Genomic DNA, 19,327 nt, shown 5'->3' with positions numbered 1-19,327 from the left:
ACAGTACACAGTATCACATTACAAACAGGGCCAGATTAACGCATAGGCAAACTAGGCACCTGTCTAGGGCCAAAAGGCATGGGGGGGCCCAAAACTAAAAGTAAAAAAAAAAAACAGTTACGGAATTGTGCACAAATTGGAAGAACTGCACTCACTGACATTTCAATCGAGGCAGTGTATCTCACTTTTGTTAACACTAAATCAAACTGGCTGACCCAGAACTTACTGTCTTGCTCACTTTCGTGTGGCGACACAAGTAAATTCCAGGTCAGTCAGTTTGATTTTGCTTGAATACAGCAAATTATGTCTCTTTCATGGACAGCAAAACATAAACACAAGAAACGGGAAGAAGAAGAATGCAAGCGGCAAAGGGGGGCATTAGAAATATGTTTTACAAATCTGTGCTGAAAGCTGAAAACATTATCCCGACCTTATCCGTGACTCTGGAGAAAGAGCATTTTCTTTAATGAAGCCTGTCAAATAACACCTCCAATCAACAGTTAAGCAAGGAAAGCTCACTGCCTTTGCTGTATGGGCAACTGAGAAAGAAGTAAGCCACGTTAAACTGCATTTGGCTTAATTCAGTAAAATAAAATTACATTTTGACACTAAAATATAAATAAATAAATAAAATAATGTTATTTTGAATCAAAATAAATATGGTATATTTTGTATTGCTTGCGGCTTTCCCAATCAGCTCGATGACATATACCTACACCTTACGTCAGTGCTGCCCAAACCCGGTCCTGGAGAGCCCCTATCCAGCAGGTTTTATAGGTAACCTTTAATCAGCAATTTCATTGTGATCAATTAAGCAGGTGATTTATTAAATGAAGTCATTTAGAGATCATTTGGTACAAAAAATGAACTACCCTTTTGAGCCCTCAATGGCCTGGATTACATGCTGGGAAAATGTCATGACTTATCTGTCTACTGTCATGACTTATTTAAGGTGGTACGGCTGAATTATAATTTTAGATAGTTTTGGTTTGTTTAATTTAACAATTCCTGCTTTGAAACTTCATGTTGTATTTGATTTTTGTAGAATGTATTATATTTGTATTCAAACATAAACTAAACATAAACCAAAACTAACTAAAATTGTAATCCAGACCGTACCACCTTAAATAAGTCATGACAGTAAACAAGTCATGACATTTTCCCAGCATGTAAACTGGCCCAGTGACCAGAGTTCCCTTAATTGAACAAGTTATTTGCTTAATTGATCAATAACTTCCATGTGTTCCCAGTCTTTAGAAATTAGCGATTTAGGGTGACCTACAAAACTTACTGGATAGGGGCTCTCCAGGACCGTGTTTGGGCAGCACTGCCTTACGTGATGGCAGTGAAAAGTACCAAAAGAAGAATTCCAATTAACAATACTGTGCTGAAATGAGTATACGCGTTCTTCAACCAAGTAAGTAAACAAAGCATAGCGAGCTCGGGAGACAATGTCCAACTTGCAATGCTTTTTTGTAGTTGCAATTTATGCAATAACAAGTGACTGACTGACTTGACGGATCTTAGACGTGATCTGGCAGCTGATGAAAACTGGCACATAACTGCGATCTTGTATATACCTAGCAGAGAGCCATGTTTCCTACACTTGCCATGGTTGCCATTAATATGTTGACTTTGCCACACAGCACTGCAGAATTAGAACACACTTTTTTTTCTCGGATGATCCTTGTAAAAACAGACGTAAGAAATCAATTGTCTATCAAGACTGCTGTTAAAAACAGCACCAGCTTCAGACCAACAATCCAGTCTGCAAATGTGTCCATGTATGACCATAAGAAGTAAATAAGACCTAAAGAAATGTAAGTACACAAAACTAGACTATTTTATAATGTATTTGTATTTATTATTCCTATTTGTTTTTTAAATCAAGTCAGTAAAAAAATACATTGTCAGATCAAAAAAAAAAAAAAAAAGGCCACTATAAGTGTCAGTAAAAACAAAACGACAAGGTTGGCAACCTTGATTTGACTACACGACAATGTGCAGGTGTGTTTGTTTATTTAATATATATTTTTGTGGCCTATGGGGAACCTACAGTTAGTGGACAACAATTTGAGCACCCTCTTATATAGAAATATCATCTTTTGTTGTTTTAAATTAGATAACAATCAACATGGTACTCTTGTCCATATTTGAACTGTTGTATTTTTATTCAGTAAATCGTGAAAGGTGATTATCAAGCTCCACTATGGGATTTGACGTAGGCTTCAGGTTTTTCCGAATTTATTTTGAAATGTATTTAGCACACCGCCTTCAATTGAACTGTTTCTGGCAGATTCGGTCAGTCGTTCAGTTCAGAGCAGTGCGTGACATTTTCGTCATAATTAATAACCATAAATGACCATTTCTGATCAAAACCATGTATAATAGCTTAAAAACGAAAATGTTGCAAATTGGTGGATTGTGAGTTAAGCTAATATATATATATATATATATATATATATATATATATATATATATATATATATATATATATATATAATCATATATTTGTTGTTATTTATATAAGGAGATAAGGGGCCCAGAAGTGTATGTTTGCCTAGGGCCCCGTGATGGGTTAATCCGGCCCTGGTTACAAAGTATTACATTATAAAATATCACATTAATCCAGTGCGCACTCCATATTTATTTTCTTTCTCTCTCTCTGTTTTCTTTGCCCGCTTCCCTGGTAGTTTCACCGGTATTTATAGTCGACCATGTAATTTGCCCACAGTTTAGACGTGGTTTTCACATGTCAACCCGAAACGCAAACGTTAACACTGTTGATGTTTTGCTAAATCGCTACATTTGTATGTAAATGAGGACACTCCCCTAAAGTTCAGCCCATGTCAATCACAAAGTCTGTTTGCCCACACGTGCACCTGATTCCGGTGTGCTAACTGTCTGCAAAAGTGTTTTGCGATTGCCTTAGGGGTTTGCAAATGTTGCTAAATAGGTCCCAATGTCTTGTAATTTGCCCAAACATCAGTATTTTTCAACAAAACTGAAGTATTGTAAGGTCCTGAAAGGGTTAAGAAGAAAGATATCAGCATTCGCTGTCAGTCAGAAATATCCGATTGAGATGGCGGCTAACAACAAATTTGAATCTCGGCGGCAACTGACTCAAGTGAAATTCGACTCCACCAGTGACTTGAGGGTCTAGTTCATAGGCTAAAACCTGATTAACTATGTAATATTCATGGCTTCACTAATGTATGAAATATACCTGGATGATACATTGTTAAGACTATAGTATAAGGAAGGCAAACCGCTTTTAGCTGGAGTGCTTAAAGTTTGATTTTTTGTTTTTATATACGTCACTAAGTGCCAAGGGTGCCAATGATTAATTAGGGATGTAATAGGTTATACGCTGGCTAAATGGTAACTTTTTAAAACAATATTTGCATTCCTTTTTTTGTAGTTTTTACTAAGCAAACACACGAACAAAAAAGCAATCCACAATACAAAATAATCAATAACATTATATGAACTAGATAGAACCCCCTCCATCTGCCCTCTTCCCCAACCCACCTCCCCACCTCCCCCCCTCCCCCCAGCATGAGCCCCCCTCCCCCCTCCGTTGTCTGGAGAGCTGGTGTGGGGGAACAAATGCTGCAAACAGTGAAACTGGACAACTGGATGTTTTGCTTCCTGCACAAGGTACTGAATGAAATCTGATGTTGCACCAACCATGCTAGGTGCACCATCAGTTGTAACATAAACTACTTTTTCCAAGCTGGTATTTTCAGCCAAAAATGCCCCTCTGACAGCATTAAAGATATCATTCCCTGTTGTCCTCCCTGGCAGAGATAAAAGTTTCACCTATTCTTCCACCATGCTTTCACCAGCTACACAACATACAATTACTGCTAACTTTCCATGGTTACTGACATCAGTACTTTCATCCAGACATAGTGAATAAAACTCTGACTTTTGCAACTCAGTGGTGAGTTGGTGACTAACATCTTCAGCCATGCGTAGGATTCTGTCTTTGACAGTATTTCTACTGAGTGGCATATCTGTGATGCGCTGCACAATCTTATCCTTGTAAGGGAAGCCATGAAATAAAGAACCAGCACTAGCCAGCATGGCACTCTTGATATATTCACCATCTGACAAGGGCTTGACATGCTTTGCAATGCACTTAGGTCATTTGAAGCTTGTTTTTTTTAAGATAATTATTAAAAACAAGTCTGGTTTTGATACTTCCTCACTGCCCTTTCAAGGAATTATTTTTGATCGTGCTCATTTTCCTAAACTTCACTTCACTTTTCAGGTAAAAAATGAGAATTTTTTTTTTTCAGAAGCACGCTGAAACACGTTGTCTTACTATCTCCTCAGGACAGGTCTCTATGCAACAGCAGCTTGCACCATACCTAACAAAAAACGGTTAATATTACCTACCACATTTTACCCCCTTCCTATCATAACTGCCAGGCCCATGGCCAAACATATACTCTGTCTTAAACCCCATCCCACTCCTCTTCCCCTTTATACTTCGCTGGGCACTCAATGCTGGTCTCCCCTCACCTCCCATAATTTCCACTCATCCCTGAGAACTTGCAATCTATTCTAAGCAATTCCCTTACATTCCCTGCCCCTTTAGTACACTGCCACATTCTAATCTACATTCACATGCTGTTCTTGCCGGAAACTGCGGCCGGAGAGTTGTAGAAGGCAGTGGGAGACAAAGCGAGGCAGCAAGACTAATCAAATTCTGAAAAAAAAGATTAGAAATATGCTGGTTCTTTCCATCCCTCACTCCATTTTTGCTCACAGATTATATTATATTTTATTGTAAATTTACAGACATAAAAAAGCAATAGTGATAGTGCACCTCACAGGGACACATCAACTTTTGCATATGTCCCTCTTTATTTTGGGCAATGAGAATTTCTAATCCTTATTCAAGTAATATCAATCAATCGTAATTTTATATAGCACCTTTCATAGTGGAACACCATCTCAAAGCACTTCACAGCACAGTAAAAGAATAATAGTGCATCACACAATAAATACATAATTTGAATATTAGATTGCTAAACTACTGTAAAATACATAAATCACATTTCATCACTGAGACAGAGACAGAATGATTCTTGGTTATTGGTGATGAATCTCCCTCCTGACCTGTGAGGGCACTGTGTAAAGGGAACAGAGTGCCCTGGACTGGATGGCCTGACAATTCATTCCCAGGGTTAGGTGAGAACAGCTGCGGTACATTAAGTCATCACTCCACAGGGAAAGCGATGTTGCAACCGTGGATTGGAGGAGAAACAGTTGCACTCGCTAACCAAGGTGGCGTGACTGAAGGTACAAAAAGGTGATGTGGCTAGGTGATCTTTTCCTTTGTAATGGTTAAGATGAACCGGAAGGAGTTCTGTGGAATTATTGTGAGTGTTTTGTTTGTTTTGTTGTACCCAAAATCTACTTGTTTGTTGTTATTAGCTCTAAACCCAGACAACACTGCACCTTGTTCATGAATTGCAAATCACCACAAGATCTTTGTGATCGCCAGACCAGGATTATAAACAATAAAACCTGTTTGGATCGTGAACTGTGTTGTCTGTCTTCTGTTTCAAAATCACATCATCACTACACCTGCACACTGTAAACCACTTTGCCACAATCAGGCATTAAGTTTGAGAATTCAAATGCTAAACTACAGTAAACGAATCACATTACATCATGCATTGAGTTTAAGAATTATAATGATAAACTGCAGTAAAAGAAACCATCACAATGCATAAGAAGTTTGCTCATTTGGTGCGCTGCACCAGTAACCCTGGCCATAATTGTTTTCTTGTTTGCAGTTGCACACAGTGGCAGCCATTACCGGTGAACCGTCTTTTTTTTTTTTCAACTGTGCTATATTTACTTACATAAAACATATCTACTGCTTTTACATTTTGTAAAATTACTATTTAAAAGACTAGTAGCAGATAATATACTTCGTATGTCATTGTTTATTTCTTTTCTTTTAGAAAAAGATTGCTGTGGTGTCAAACTACCTTGAAAAAAGGAGTATCCACAAATGTACTCAATGTACGCATAATTTATTTTGAGAACATTTTCGCAAAACATCGGTTCAGTCTGTGAAAGCTTTGTGCGATTTCACTGTTAGTATCCAAAATAAAGCAACCTGCAGTTATAATTTAAGCATTAGATGTTAAATCAATGTCCTATTGTAAGTGACTCTGCATATAATGCACAGTTCACAGCATACCTCTGTAAAGTGCTTTGTGATGGTGGTCCACTATGAAAGGCACTATATAAAAATACATATATTATTATTATTATTATTATTATTATTATTATTATTATTATTATTATTATTATTATTATTATTATTAATAAAATGATAATGTATAATAGTACATTTTCACACCAGATAAATACAGATAAGTATAACAGGCATTATTTTTCAAGAACCAATTTATGTAAAGTCTTTGTGAGTTAATTAAAAATCTTATCTATAATCTTCTTGCAAAATAACTTTGAATAATTCATATGCTATTTCATATAAAAGCAGCATAGTGATTAATTTTTTTTATGAACTCAGGAATTACTCTGTAGTGTAGTGCAGATGTTCTGGCTTTATTGCTGCAGCAAAAAGTCTCCTGTACAGGTGGAGAACATTTATTTAATTGTGAAACTTAATGCTATAGAAATGTTAATGTAATGTATTAAAAAGATAGAGATGCTGAAACAACTATGCAGGCAAGCAGACTGGAAGCAGGATTACACCAAATAACAGGGAATTTTACACTGTAGCTAGAAATGGGAAACACCGGTAGTACAGTATGTACCACTTCAAAACCAATGAGTTTATTTTTTTGTGTGATGATATATGATGACTTATTGGTTATATCCTATTTATAATATCCCACATTTATAAGATTTTTCATCAATTTCTTTACTTTGCATATGGGAAAACAAATTAGGATGAGTATATATTCTACAGTATGTTTTCTTGAAAGTTGTAAGGTTGTTTCATGGAGACGTTTGTCCACTGTGGAACTACTACAGTACGATCCACAATGCACAAACTTACCTCTGTCATCTTTGTGTTTGAAATGGCGTGAGCCAGTGCAAAATTTGGAAAACTACGTTCCATAATTCCTAAATGTAATTTGTCTCTAGATGGTGTTGCAGTGTGGCCTTAGGATAGGAATGCTCACTGCAACTGCAGAAACTGGAACGAAAACAACAACATTTAGCAATGAAGATTTCGAATTAGGGAGGCGTGTACATTACGAGAAACAATAGTAAAAACAAACAAACAAAAGATTCAGATCCACAAATTTAAGCAATGAAAGTGTCCTATATCCTACACTTTGTATCAGCAATCAATTTCACTTAATGTTCTTCCTCTTTTATAAACCGCTTCTGAAATGACTATTATGAATCTTGTCAGAGAATCTTAATCCAGCTGGGGTTTTGCCTCTGGGGTGATTTATCATAATTAACATTACTATATACAAAAAAAACAGTTAAATGAGGTTCGTGAAAAATCAGGTTTATAAATGTTCCGGTGGCACCACTGCTTACATCATTAAAATAGACCCCCATGTTGCTGTAGTGAATTAAAATGAGTGAAAAAAACAAATGGTGGCGGCTTGTTTTATAAATGAAGCTGATGCTTGTAAGCGTCATGACGTATTGCGGGAGGTTCTATGTTACTAGAATATATTTGTCCTACCACTTTTCTGCCGCTTTGAGCAATGTCTGAGCAGCTCACTGGGTAAAGTGCTGATGAATAGGCCTACTTCTTTTTGAGTCAGTGTAGTTTTATTTGAGATGAGTCTTAGCTTCGGGCCACATCCATTTTGTTCTGTTTTAAGCTGTCTCCAAAACATAATTTCCTAACTGCTAGTTTCAGGGTCCAACCAGGCAAATACAACCTCATTTATTATTTTGCCTTTTTCTCAATAAGATTGTAATGCCTTGTACATTTTTTGAAGATATACACTATATGCACCATTGTTTTAGGCAATAGTATGTATCATATTTAGGTCTTGTGATTTTCGGTTTTAACCGATAAAACCCGATAAAACACCCCTGATACAAAAAATAAATAAATCGGTGGATAGCCAATAAACACCGGAAAAACTGTGGAAATAGTTAACCAATTCACGTTGACTTTACCCTTTTCCCATTAAAAAATAAAACCTGCTACAAAAATAATAATAAATACAATTCCCAGTGCTGCTGGGCAATGTCCTGCCTTCCTGACTTGTATCTATCATTCAGTATGTTTACATGACAAAGCGTTTTCCGAAAACTAATGTTTTCGGAAAACTGAATCAGAAAACTGATTTTCTTAAAATGTCACTTTTCTATGTTTACATGATTAACAATAGAAAATCTAATTAGAATTCAACTGTATAGATGGATTGAAGTTTTTGGAAAATGCAGGATATTTTCGCATGCATAGTACTGTAGTAGCCTAGGTATGATTTGAACAGACCGGACATTTCTGCGACAGAACAGAGACCAATCCAATATAGTGCTTTATCGAAGTGTCAGGTCTTAAATTCAAAGATTACTATCCTATACCTCTATTCAGATTCCCCACAATGTGCAATCAGCCTTTCCAACAGCTCATCCTGTTCTATATTATCAGTTTCTTTTGCAGACATTCTTTTAAATTATCACGTCATTTTAAAGCTGGAAAACATGTGCTGCTTCAGTATGGGCTGTTAATAAATACATACAGACTTTAACAAATGTATTACTTCATCCTGAACTAGACACATGGATGCATGCAGACTGACTACAGATTATTATCATTTTCTCTGTTTTCTAAAACCACGTGCAGGAATGAAGGTCAAAGTTTGCACATGTGCAGTACGCTATCGGAATAAGTTTTCTGAAAAAGTGTGTTTACATGACATACATTTTGTTAGTTTTCGGAATTTAATCGGAAATTTCTAGGTGCTTTTTTCCGAAAACTGACTTTCGGAATATTCCGATACATTTTCCGAAAACTGTGTTTACATGACTTTTGATTCGTTCTGAATTCTTTCTTTCTATTGGAGACTCCGCTTGCAAGATTTAAAATGAGATTACAATCAGGAATGGAGGCTCGTTAGTGGGATTTAAAGCTGTATTACAGTTAAGATATGGAGGATTTAAAACGGAATTGTGGCGAAATGTAAAAAAAAATGCCTACACACAAAAACCCCAGAAGAATGTGCCAGTGACCATAGGGATTTCATTATGGAAGCCAGCAAAGGAAAGAAGGTACATCTTAAGTGTGCAAGTACTGTCAAATTTTTCTACATATTTTGACAGAAAAAAACGCTCAAGCATTTTGGAAAGTAACCAAAAACACTAATTTCATACAGTATATCAAAAACAAAAGCCCCCCCCCCCAAAAAAAACGATTTACATAAAACTCGATAACAGCTAAAAAAAAAAAGCACCGAAAAATACAATTAATAAAAACCGAAAAACAGAAGCCCTAATCATATTACATGAGAGTCAGAGGAAGCATTTGCATTATGAGTATATACGCTTATGACTCAGCCTGCCACAAGAACTGGGAATGTGTAAGAGGAAACATCTGTTCTTGTTCAGGGAAATCTTTTACGTTGCAGTTATTTTTTAGGGGGACATGGCTGAAATGATATAGTTTAACAGATAAGAAGAGCTAAATTCCAAACAGCTGGGTGACTGGAAAGGCATTCTTAGGTCAAACTCATCTGTAGAAAGGTTTATAAGATACTGTGATGAATTGTGATAGTGTTACAGGGTCAGTAGTGCAGGTGCTGAACCCAGGGGAATTGGAATCCCTTAGTTCTATTTCAAGCAAATGTATTTATAAAAGAAGCTAGCATCCACAGTATCAAAGCAGCAGAGCAAATAGTGAGAAATAGTGGAGTATGGGTAACATTGTTGTTTGACGTACAGTAAGATGGACTCCTGGACTGCCAACTTGCCAAGTTTGTTGCCTATCTCAAAATGAATCTTTCCCTTACGTGGTTTGACATCTTAATAAGGGAAGGGTCTGGAATCTCTGAACAGCTAGGAAGGAATTAATATGCATTTTGCAGAGAGCAGCAACATAGTAGAGACTGGAAGCATATTCAAATTACATGTTGCTTGCAGCTCCTTTGCCATTTTTGTTTGCATTTCAATTTATTAAAATTAAAACAAAAAAAATCTATAGTAATACAGTATGTCTGAACTTTAACCCACAGAACTTTTATGAACCCAATGATGAAAAAAAGTTTTTGTATAAGTCTATTCAGCCATAGTGTTGTTAATTTCACTGTAATGTAGTTACTTGAAACAAAAATCTATGAAACATCTCATGTTCAAGTAGTGAGAATTCCACCTTTGGATGACCCTGATCCTCCTCCCCTCATCTGACTAGCAAAAAATGTTTGACTCTTTGAGACTTCAGTTGGGAGTTAACAACTATCCTATTCATCATTGACTACAAATCAATATGATTTTGAGTGTTGTTCTCTAGCAGGTTGATAACTTATATAAATCTTTCTGTACTTATTGAATGTATGTATATATGTATTCATCAATCAGTCTCTCTTTTTAAATTGAGTTTCTTGTATGTAACGTTTTGGTTTCCATGTTCTGTCTTCAGAGCTTGGTTGGAATTTCTTCCAGGACAGATCAGTTTCAACCCTTTGGCAGCTGGAAGGCTGGGATTTCGGCAAGTCAATTATGTGTCAGTGTGAGTATGGGTGTGCATGTTCCTGTGCTTGTGTGTTTTACTTCAAATGTTTATAGTGAAACCAATAAAAATGACATTGATTACAAGCATTTAATATATACCTACAATAAAATACCTTTGTGGTACATTTTGTAACAGTGCCCTCTATTTTTGATTATGTCAAGGAGAATGTTAATTTGAAACTGATAGGTATGAAGATCACCAAGGACAGACCATTAATCCCACTTAAGGCTAATAGCACTAAGTTACTGAGTACAGTGCAGCTGTATTCAGACTATAAGATGCATCATTGATTCTTCTGATTTATATTAGATAACACATCAACTGCAAAAATAGAAACATGCTAGGGAGATATTACAGGCAAACATGAAGAAAAATCATATTTGCCTACACTGTTCTATATTTTCTAATACCTGTATACCTAACAAATATGTATATCACAGCAAGAAGAAGGAACTACACTAAAAATTCCTCTATTTTTTTTTTTTTTAATTCATGCAAACTGTTCCACTAACTGGTTTTATGCTCAGATTCTGACAAGGGTAATTATAGGGTATTTGCATAGTAATTCTGTGTTAGAAGAGCATGTTGTTCAGAGTGTTAAAAAGGCCCTTGTTTCTTCATTGCCCTTCATGTAGCACCATGTTTTTTTGGTTCCCAGAGACTTTGTTGTGATTTTCACATCACAGTCAGCAAAAGATAAGATATATCAAATTAGACAAACTGGACAAGGCAGCAAGATGTATTGGCATGAGCATGCTGCTTGGATCAATACAATACAATTTACAATAGTGTAAATACAATTATTTGAATGGGAAAATTCTATGTAATTTGCCAATGCCTGTGTGTGTGTTAAGAATCCGTTTTTCTCTACATGTTTTCTAAATGTCTGCATTCATTCAAACATTGTGAGGGCTGAGACCGGCTTAAGTTGGTATTTTATTATTATCAGTGAGCAGATAAAACAGTGCAAAAACACAAGTTGTTGTTAATAAAAGGTGAGACACTGTAAGGAAAAGCAGCCAACAAAGATGTTTCTTCTTTTTCATGTACTAGAATAGAAAATGAAGTAATAGATTTAAACAACTCAATAATTCAAGAATTAATAATGAAATATTTTTGATTTAAAGATCGGAATTGCTATATTTTGCCTATGTGAGAATGGTGCTGAAACAAACTGCACAGTATCTTTTTTCATATTTTTTGTAAAAGAAAAGATCCTTTGTGCAAATATTAGTACTGTATTGTGTTTGTATACTGTATGCTTTCTGTAATGTTACCTACCTCACATAAGTGAGTGGTATTTTGTGGATTGACTCGAAGTATTTGTTCATGTACACAAGGGTTAAGATTAATACAATTTATTGACAGCATGCAAAATGCAGAATAAGTATGGCAAGCCAAATTATCATTTAGAGATATATCAAATTAATTTATAGATATCTCTAAATAATTTCCAGATAAATCTAAATCATTTCCAGATAGCTCTAAATATTTGAAACATTTGACGATATCTCTAAAGGATTTTAAGGTATCTAAAATACATTTTCAGATATCTTTAAATCATTTTAAATCATTTTCAGATAGTTTGGTGGTCCAGTGGTTAAAGAAAGGGGCTTGTTACTAGGAGGTTCCCAGTTCAATCCCAGCTCAGCCACTGAGCAAGTCACTTAACATCCTTGTGATCTATCCTTCGGATGAGATGTAAAACCAAGGTCCTATTGTAAGTGACTCTGCAGCAGCAGTTGTGATGCATAGTACACCTCCTAGTCTCTGTAAGTCAATTTGGATAAAAGTATCTACTAAATGACTAATTAATATTAATAGTAATAATCTGTAAATGATTTTAAGATATCTTAAAATAACTTCCTGTTCCTGACAGGAAGTCCAATCAAAACACAGAACATTTTCATGGGAACTAATTTAGAGATATCTCAAATTACTTACAGGTCTCAAAATGAAATGAAGATTCAAAATGGTTTATTTACAGATATCTCAGATTAATTAAATATCTGCAAATGATTTACAGATATCTAAATATGTCAAGATATTTTAAAATGCAATTTGAGATGCAACACTAAGACCAGTATGCATTCGTCACAGCTTGAAACATTTCAAAAGGGGGGCCCAGAAAAAAAGGTTGAGAAACCTTGATCTAGAACACTTATTATTTGCATTATTTTTCAAAATCCAATATTAAAAATACATTGTGGAATTTAACCTCATGGGTTCAGTGTGGTGTTTTCCCTGTGCTTGGCAAGAACATTCCATTTGCTAGTCCCTGTTGTATGCTTAGTAACACATGCCAGGCTTGTTTTCTTGGGCGGCTCTGCAGTGTCAGCTGTGCTGTGTTCACGGGAGTCAGACCAGTTTCCTTGAACAAAGCCCTAACTGTGAAACAGTGTGTGAAATGTATGCTGGAATTCTGTTATATAACCATTTGCTTCACTCGTGCCAATGGACAACAGGTTGATGGTTCCCTCTTGAAGTAAAAAGACCAATTTAATAAAACTTAAATATACATTTAATCAAATGTAACTCTATGTTTTTCTTTCTTTATCTATGTAAAATGTTTAACATGTTGTTCTTTTGAGCTTTTCTTGTGTTTTCTCTTTAATCCTATTTAGATTTTTCTTCCAATTAAATCCTTAGCCCACTAGAAACTGCTGTCATAAACAGAAGCACCCACTTGAAAATAACAGCTGCTTATGTTTATATAATGGGGAAAGCAATCCGAGTCTATTTTAGTGGGTGGCTTTGTAGAAATTAGGTTACCATTTCGAGCGACTTTATATGATATCAGTAGTAACCATAATGAATATGTTATATAGGTTAAACATGGGAAGGGTAGGAGGAGGCAACCATTTTTTCATAAAATAAAAATGGAATAAATATGAATCAACGAGGTGCAAAAGCAGGAGGAGAGGATGAGGTGCGTAAAGGCCGTTTCCCAGGCCAAGTAGGGAGAATGGATGAGATGGGAGAGTGTGGAACAACACAAGATTGGCTGGCAAGACCTATGGTCAATGGAACAGAGCAGGATCAGTTTCCTCATCAGGTCAACATATGATGTTCTCCCATCACCACAGAACCTAAACCTCTGGGTATGAGAGGATCCCTCATGTCTTTTGTGTTCATCACCTGCAACATTGGCACATTTTGACAGTATGTAAGGTGGCTCTTAGCCAAGGACGGTTTACTTGGCGCCATGACCAGGTGCTGCGATGTTTGGCCTTAGCATTGGAAGACAAGCGTAACATGACCAATAAGTTGCCACCAGGTCCATCAAAACATTACACACAAAAGGCAACATTCCTCCGCCCAGGAGAGCAACCACCAAGAAAAGGTGTTAAAACCAATCCTCGCCCAGGACAACTGGAAGCTGCTAGAGACTGGAAAATGCTGGCAGATGTTGGTCAACGGCTTATTTTTCCACCTGAGATTGCCACCGCTAACCTTCGACCAGATATTGTCTTGTGGTCTGGATCAGCACGCCTTGTCCACCTGGTAGAGTTAACAGTGCCATGGGAGGATGCTGTAGATGAGGCATATGAGAGGAAGAAACTGCGATATGCTCAACTAGCCTCTGAAGCGGAACAGCGAGGATGGAGAGTCTGGGTTTACTCAGTGGAGGTGGATTGTCGAGGATTTGTGGCACACTCTACAACCTGGATTCAGTGGCCACGAGTTGCGTCGCACAGTGAAGAACCTATCTGAAGCAGCAGAGAGGAGCAGCAACTGGCTGTGATTGAGACGGAAAGATTCTGGCTGGGGATCTCAGGCACAATAGAAAGAAAGAAACTCTGATGTACGGGTAAGTAAGCTGGGCTGAGTTGAGTGGGGGACAGAGGGGGGTGATGCTGGGATGCCAGAATCACCATCGAGCCCTCTTGAGGTGTCGTGGGCTAGTCGATGAAACACCGAGGATGGAAGGTGCCCACTTGAAGACCCCAGAGATGTACCCTACTTCGCTCAATCCAGATGGTTGTCATGCTGATGCGCTGGGAAGACCGCACTGTGGTTGATCCCCGGAGCCAGCATCACAGCCATTGTGTGTGCTGATGCGCTAGGGAGGCAAATAAGCTGATCCCTGGAGCCCACATTACACTTCAGCCATCAACACCAGACAGAAGGATATCTACATCATCATATGGAAGGAAACACAAATGGACAGAGACACAGGTGGATCACATTAGTTTACTGTAAAGCTACGTCTTAGTTGGTGCTTATCTTGGCGAGAGCCGAGTTCAAATCAGCATGAAGTTTTAACATCTGCTCTCATGTAATGGAAAGCATGATGCTGGTTAATTTTAGTAGTCTAGCAACTGATTTCCATTATCATCTTAAATCATTTGATGAATAAGATCCATAATTTATTTTCAGACATACATTTTAGACTAGCAGAGAAGAAAGGCTGTAAGGCTGCATCACTAACAATTTGGCACACATCATATTCAAATTCTTTTTTTGTTGTTACTGAAAGCAGTTATCTGTCTTCTATAACAGATTGTCTGCTTTAGGGTTTCTTTACCTTTTACCAAACATCTGGCATGGCAAAGAGGCTAAAACACGTCAGCCAGTTACAAAACAATCTGCCACTGGGAGAAAATAACATTCATCAAAGAAAATAACTCACTGTTTGTCCAGTCCAGGCCTGCCAAATGGGTCCTGAAAAAGAAAAAAAACAAAAAGAAAACAATATTAATAAACAGCCATTTAATAACAAGACCCATATAAATCATCACTGACCAGTGAACTTGCTTTATGGCCATGGTAATGCAAGATTTATACCAGCAATAATTGTAAGTCGCCCTGGATAAGGGTGTCTGCTAAGAAATGAATAATAATAATAATAATAATAATAATAATAATAATAATAATAATAATAATAATAATAAAGGGCATTAAAACTACTCCATACCATCCTTAAACCGACAGACTGGTTAAAAGAATGAATCAAACTCTTAACCACTTCAGCTCCAGGACATATGTCAAATGAAAGAGCACTTGCAGTACCATGCCGTACCTGCATGTGTCAAGGTTTGCATCTATTATATGTTTTTCTTTCAACCTGATCACTTTGTATACATGCCTGTCAGGAGGTGAGTGGTGTGGGTGACAACGTGAATGTACAGTCTTATAATTGCCAAAATAGTCTGTTTTTAATTAATAATAATCACTGTATTGTGTTATTATTTTGTGAAACCTTTTTGTTCAGTACCAAACAAAAATGTTTCACAAAATAATAACACAGTGCATTAATCCATAAGTACACAGGAAAGTGCTCCGGTTGTAGGACAGTGGTGCTCTGCAGTGCTAGTCGTGCTATGGGGTCCGTGCTGGCACCGTCCCCTTTGTACTGAGATTTGCAGCTCAGATTACATGTCTCTGTGTCTCAATGCTCAAAGGCAGTGTTACTAATGTGATATATGTTTTGATGTCGGGAAGTTATCAGGTGACATATCCAATTGTGTTCTGTGCAAAAATCCCTATCTGTCTGTGAAAACATTGAGAAGAGTTGGAGATACCACAGCAAACAGTCAATGTTAATACAAAATATAAATGTAAAAAAAGATAAAACTTTTGTGTCTGTTTTGCTTTATTGAATGTGGCTATCTTGTAAACAGGAGCTAAAGGGTAACAAAAATGTTTGCATTGACTTTTTTCCAGATTATTATTATTTTATACCAATTTCATGGATAAAATTGCCAATTACAATCTGGTACCTGGAGTGCACATTCATTTTTTCATCTGGAGTTGAACAGGTTAATTGCAATGTGATGTGCACACAATTTAAAACTAATGCCATACTATTTACTGTATGAAGGGATTAGCTGTGTTAGTCTTCCTTTTGATGCTTTTTGATCTTTATATTAATCTATTTTTATATAGAATCGTTTTTGATGGTTTCATGCTGTTGTCATGGTCAGAAGCGGCAGCACAGCAAAACATTTATTTTACTCTTCTGTGACTATTTTTACTGTATATGTAGATGTGCATACTAATGTAATGGGCACTTGCATGTCATGCAGTTTGAACTGGTAAAATAAAGGCAAAAAAATGAGTGTCTTACTGTATATATTGATACACAGTCAATTGTATTTATATTAACTTGATGAAGCAACTAGCTGAAACATTTGTCTACTTGACTTATTTTCTAGCATCTTACTGTGACAGGGTAGCATCACTGTCTAGGCTGTCTACCACCAGGAGCCAGAAAGCTACAGTTTTAAAGTGCTGTTACGCACTTTATTAAACAAACAAAAAAAACAACAACACACAAACAAATAAAAAACAAAACAATTTTGCTGTCAGGCTGGGCATTCGCCTGCACTGACCAAGTTCTCCAAAACAATACAAAACTTTGATTGGAGAGTCATCCTGGAAGTTTATCCTGTGAATATTTCACTACAGTTAATAGTTTGTTAATTTATTTTGGGGTTTATAAAGATTTTGGATGATTTAGTATGATTTCTGGTAAGCTTGCACTTGTGATTGCCAAATCTCCCGACAAAAAAACTATAAAAATTAAACTGACTCATCTACATTTCTGTCTATCTAACTTTAATTTAGTTTTGAAAGTATATAAAACCATCACTGATTGGTTGTTGGAGCCTTTGGAGATGTAAGATGTTTAAAAAGGCTTAAAATGGGAGTCTAACGTCACTATTACATCATGGTTCATATATGAACGATTTCTAGTGGTGCCGTAGCGAAAGGGTTCAAACTAAATGTTCACTGCCTCTCAATGATAGCATTGTATATCTAACATGCCATGGACAAGCTTAGAATATTATATTCCTTTAGTTGTTAGGCCATAACCTCTGTGACATCACTCTAGGCTCCATCATTTGTAAAGTCGCAAAGTTGCTTGGCTAACCGGTAAAATAAATCCAGTATTTTTAGCTGATAGTTTTTTTAGTCAGACATTTCAAAGTGAAGTGTTTTCAAAATGTATTTCTCTAGTTTTACTATTTACTATTTGGAACTCGTCACTGGACTTTAAATACCCACTGTTTCCTTAATTGAAATAAGTAATGCATGTAATGCAAAATCAAACATTTTAAATAAACACAAATTGATCATTTACAAATAAAAAGACTAATTGCTTGTATATTTCTACCACAAATTGATTATGGTGACACAGTCTATAGGTTTGCATCACCCTTAACATTAAGCAAATTGGATCCTACATATCATGCAGCCTTGAGATATATTACAAACACAAGTTAATAGTACTCATTATTGTGTGTTATATGGTTTTGTTGGCCAGACCTCTTTGGCATTGTGAAGGTCGAAGCACTGGTATATTATTTTATACAAGGCTATACTATGTAAGCTACCTCCATATATAAATGAATACTTTATATTCGCTTGTAGTAACTACAAGTCTTTGATCACACTCTTTTGTATTTTACGGTTACTAAAGTGCATACTGAGGCTGCTAAAAGATCATTTGCATATTTTGCTCCATGGTCATGGAATGACTTACAGTCTAAACTTAAGTTGTTGTCCCAAATAACTTTACTACAATTCAAGAGTAAGCTGCATGATTATTTAATTGAGAGTTGTGCTTGTTTTAAGTAGTTGATTACACCTGTATTGATTGTCACTAACTGATTGTTTATTGTATTGAGTATGACTTGTCTGTGTTTTAAAATTATTTTATTTCTGTATTTGTATTTTTGTATTGTAATATGTTGTATTGTATTGCTGCTACCTTTCTTTGCTAGGTCTCACTTACAAAATAGATTTTGATCTCAATGTGATTTCCTAGTAAAATAAAGATTTAATAATAATAATAATAATAATAATAATAATATTTTCATACAGTGTATGATCCTCTTTCCATCCAAATAATGAAAACACAGCAGACACAAATAAGGTAGCAAAATGCTAAAATGTGAAGAGCGGACAGAAGCAATTGAAGCTAATTCTAATGATGGAAGTTTTATACAGTACTGTATGCTGTAAAACCAATGTTAATTGGTTTTCTCATTTTGTTTTTCTACAGATGGACCCTGTTCAGAAGGCAGTAATAAATCACACATTTGGAGTCCCTCCAAAAAGAAAACACATCATTCCATGCAACATCTGCCAGTTAAGATTTAATTCAGAGGTGAGTGAAATGGGTTTGAGAATATGCGACTATAAATTATTTAAAACACTGAGGCTACTTATACAGTTTATGCAAATCATGTTACAAAATTATTAGCTTTGAGAAGCAACATACTGTAATAGCACACTTTCCAGTCCCTGCAGGTATCTTTGAGGTGGATCTTCTGTATTAATGATTTATATTTATACAAGGAGCATGAGTATATCTAGTGTAGGATACATTTGTGTTATTCCATGTAAGTGGAATAACATGCTTAGTGGGACTAGTTTCGAATTTGTCTTTGCTTACAATCCAGTCCAGTGGTGTACATGAACAGGGTTCGTAATGAATCCGCATCAAAGCATAGTCTGTTGAAAATGAAAGTAAAGATCTGCCAGGTAAAATAATCCCTGAATGAATTGATTTAATATAAAAAATGTACAAATTTGATTGTTACTTATTTAAAAAATAAACGTGTGGTATAAACAGACTATTGAATGCTCATTCGTGGTATATGTTTTTTTATTCGC

General features: G+C 36.1%; 1 protein-coding gene across 5 annotated transcripts in view; it reads left to right on the top strand.

Moving 5' to 3' along the window:
* Positions 1-19,327, top strand: part of LOC117435601 (zinc finger protein 385D-like) — a 121,344-nt gene that overhangs the window by 81,112 nt on the left and 20,905 nt on the right. For all 5 annotated transcript variants that reach the window (XM_034058919.2, XM_034058918.2, XM_034058921.2 and 2 more), the window contains 2 exons: positions 10,610-10,699; positions 18,714-18,818. In XM_034058919.2, coding sequence (XP_033914810.2) covers positions 10,610-10,699; positions 18,714-18,818 — 195 coding nt within the window. The remainder of the gene's footprint in view (positions 1-10,609; positions 10,700-18,713; positions 18,819-19,327) is intronic.

This window comes from Acipenser ruthenus, chromosome 3 (assembly GCF_902713425.1).
Source record: "Acipenser ruthenus chromosome 3, fAciRut3.2 maternal haplotype, whole genome shotgun sequence".
Classification (NCBI taxonomy): domain Eukaryota; kingdom Metazoa; phylum Chordata; class Actinopteri; order Acipenseriformes; family Acipenseridae; genus Acipenser; species Acipenser ruthenus.
This window is presented reverse-complemented; position numbering and strand designations above follow the sequence as displayed.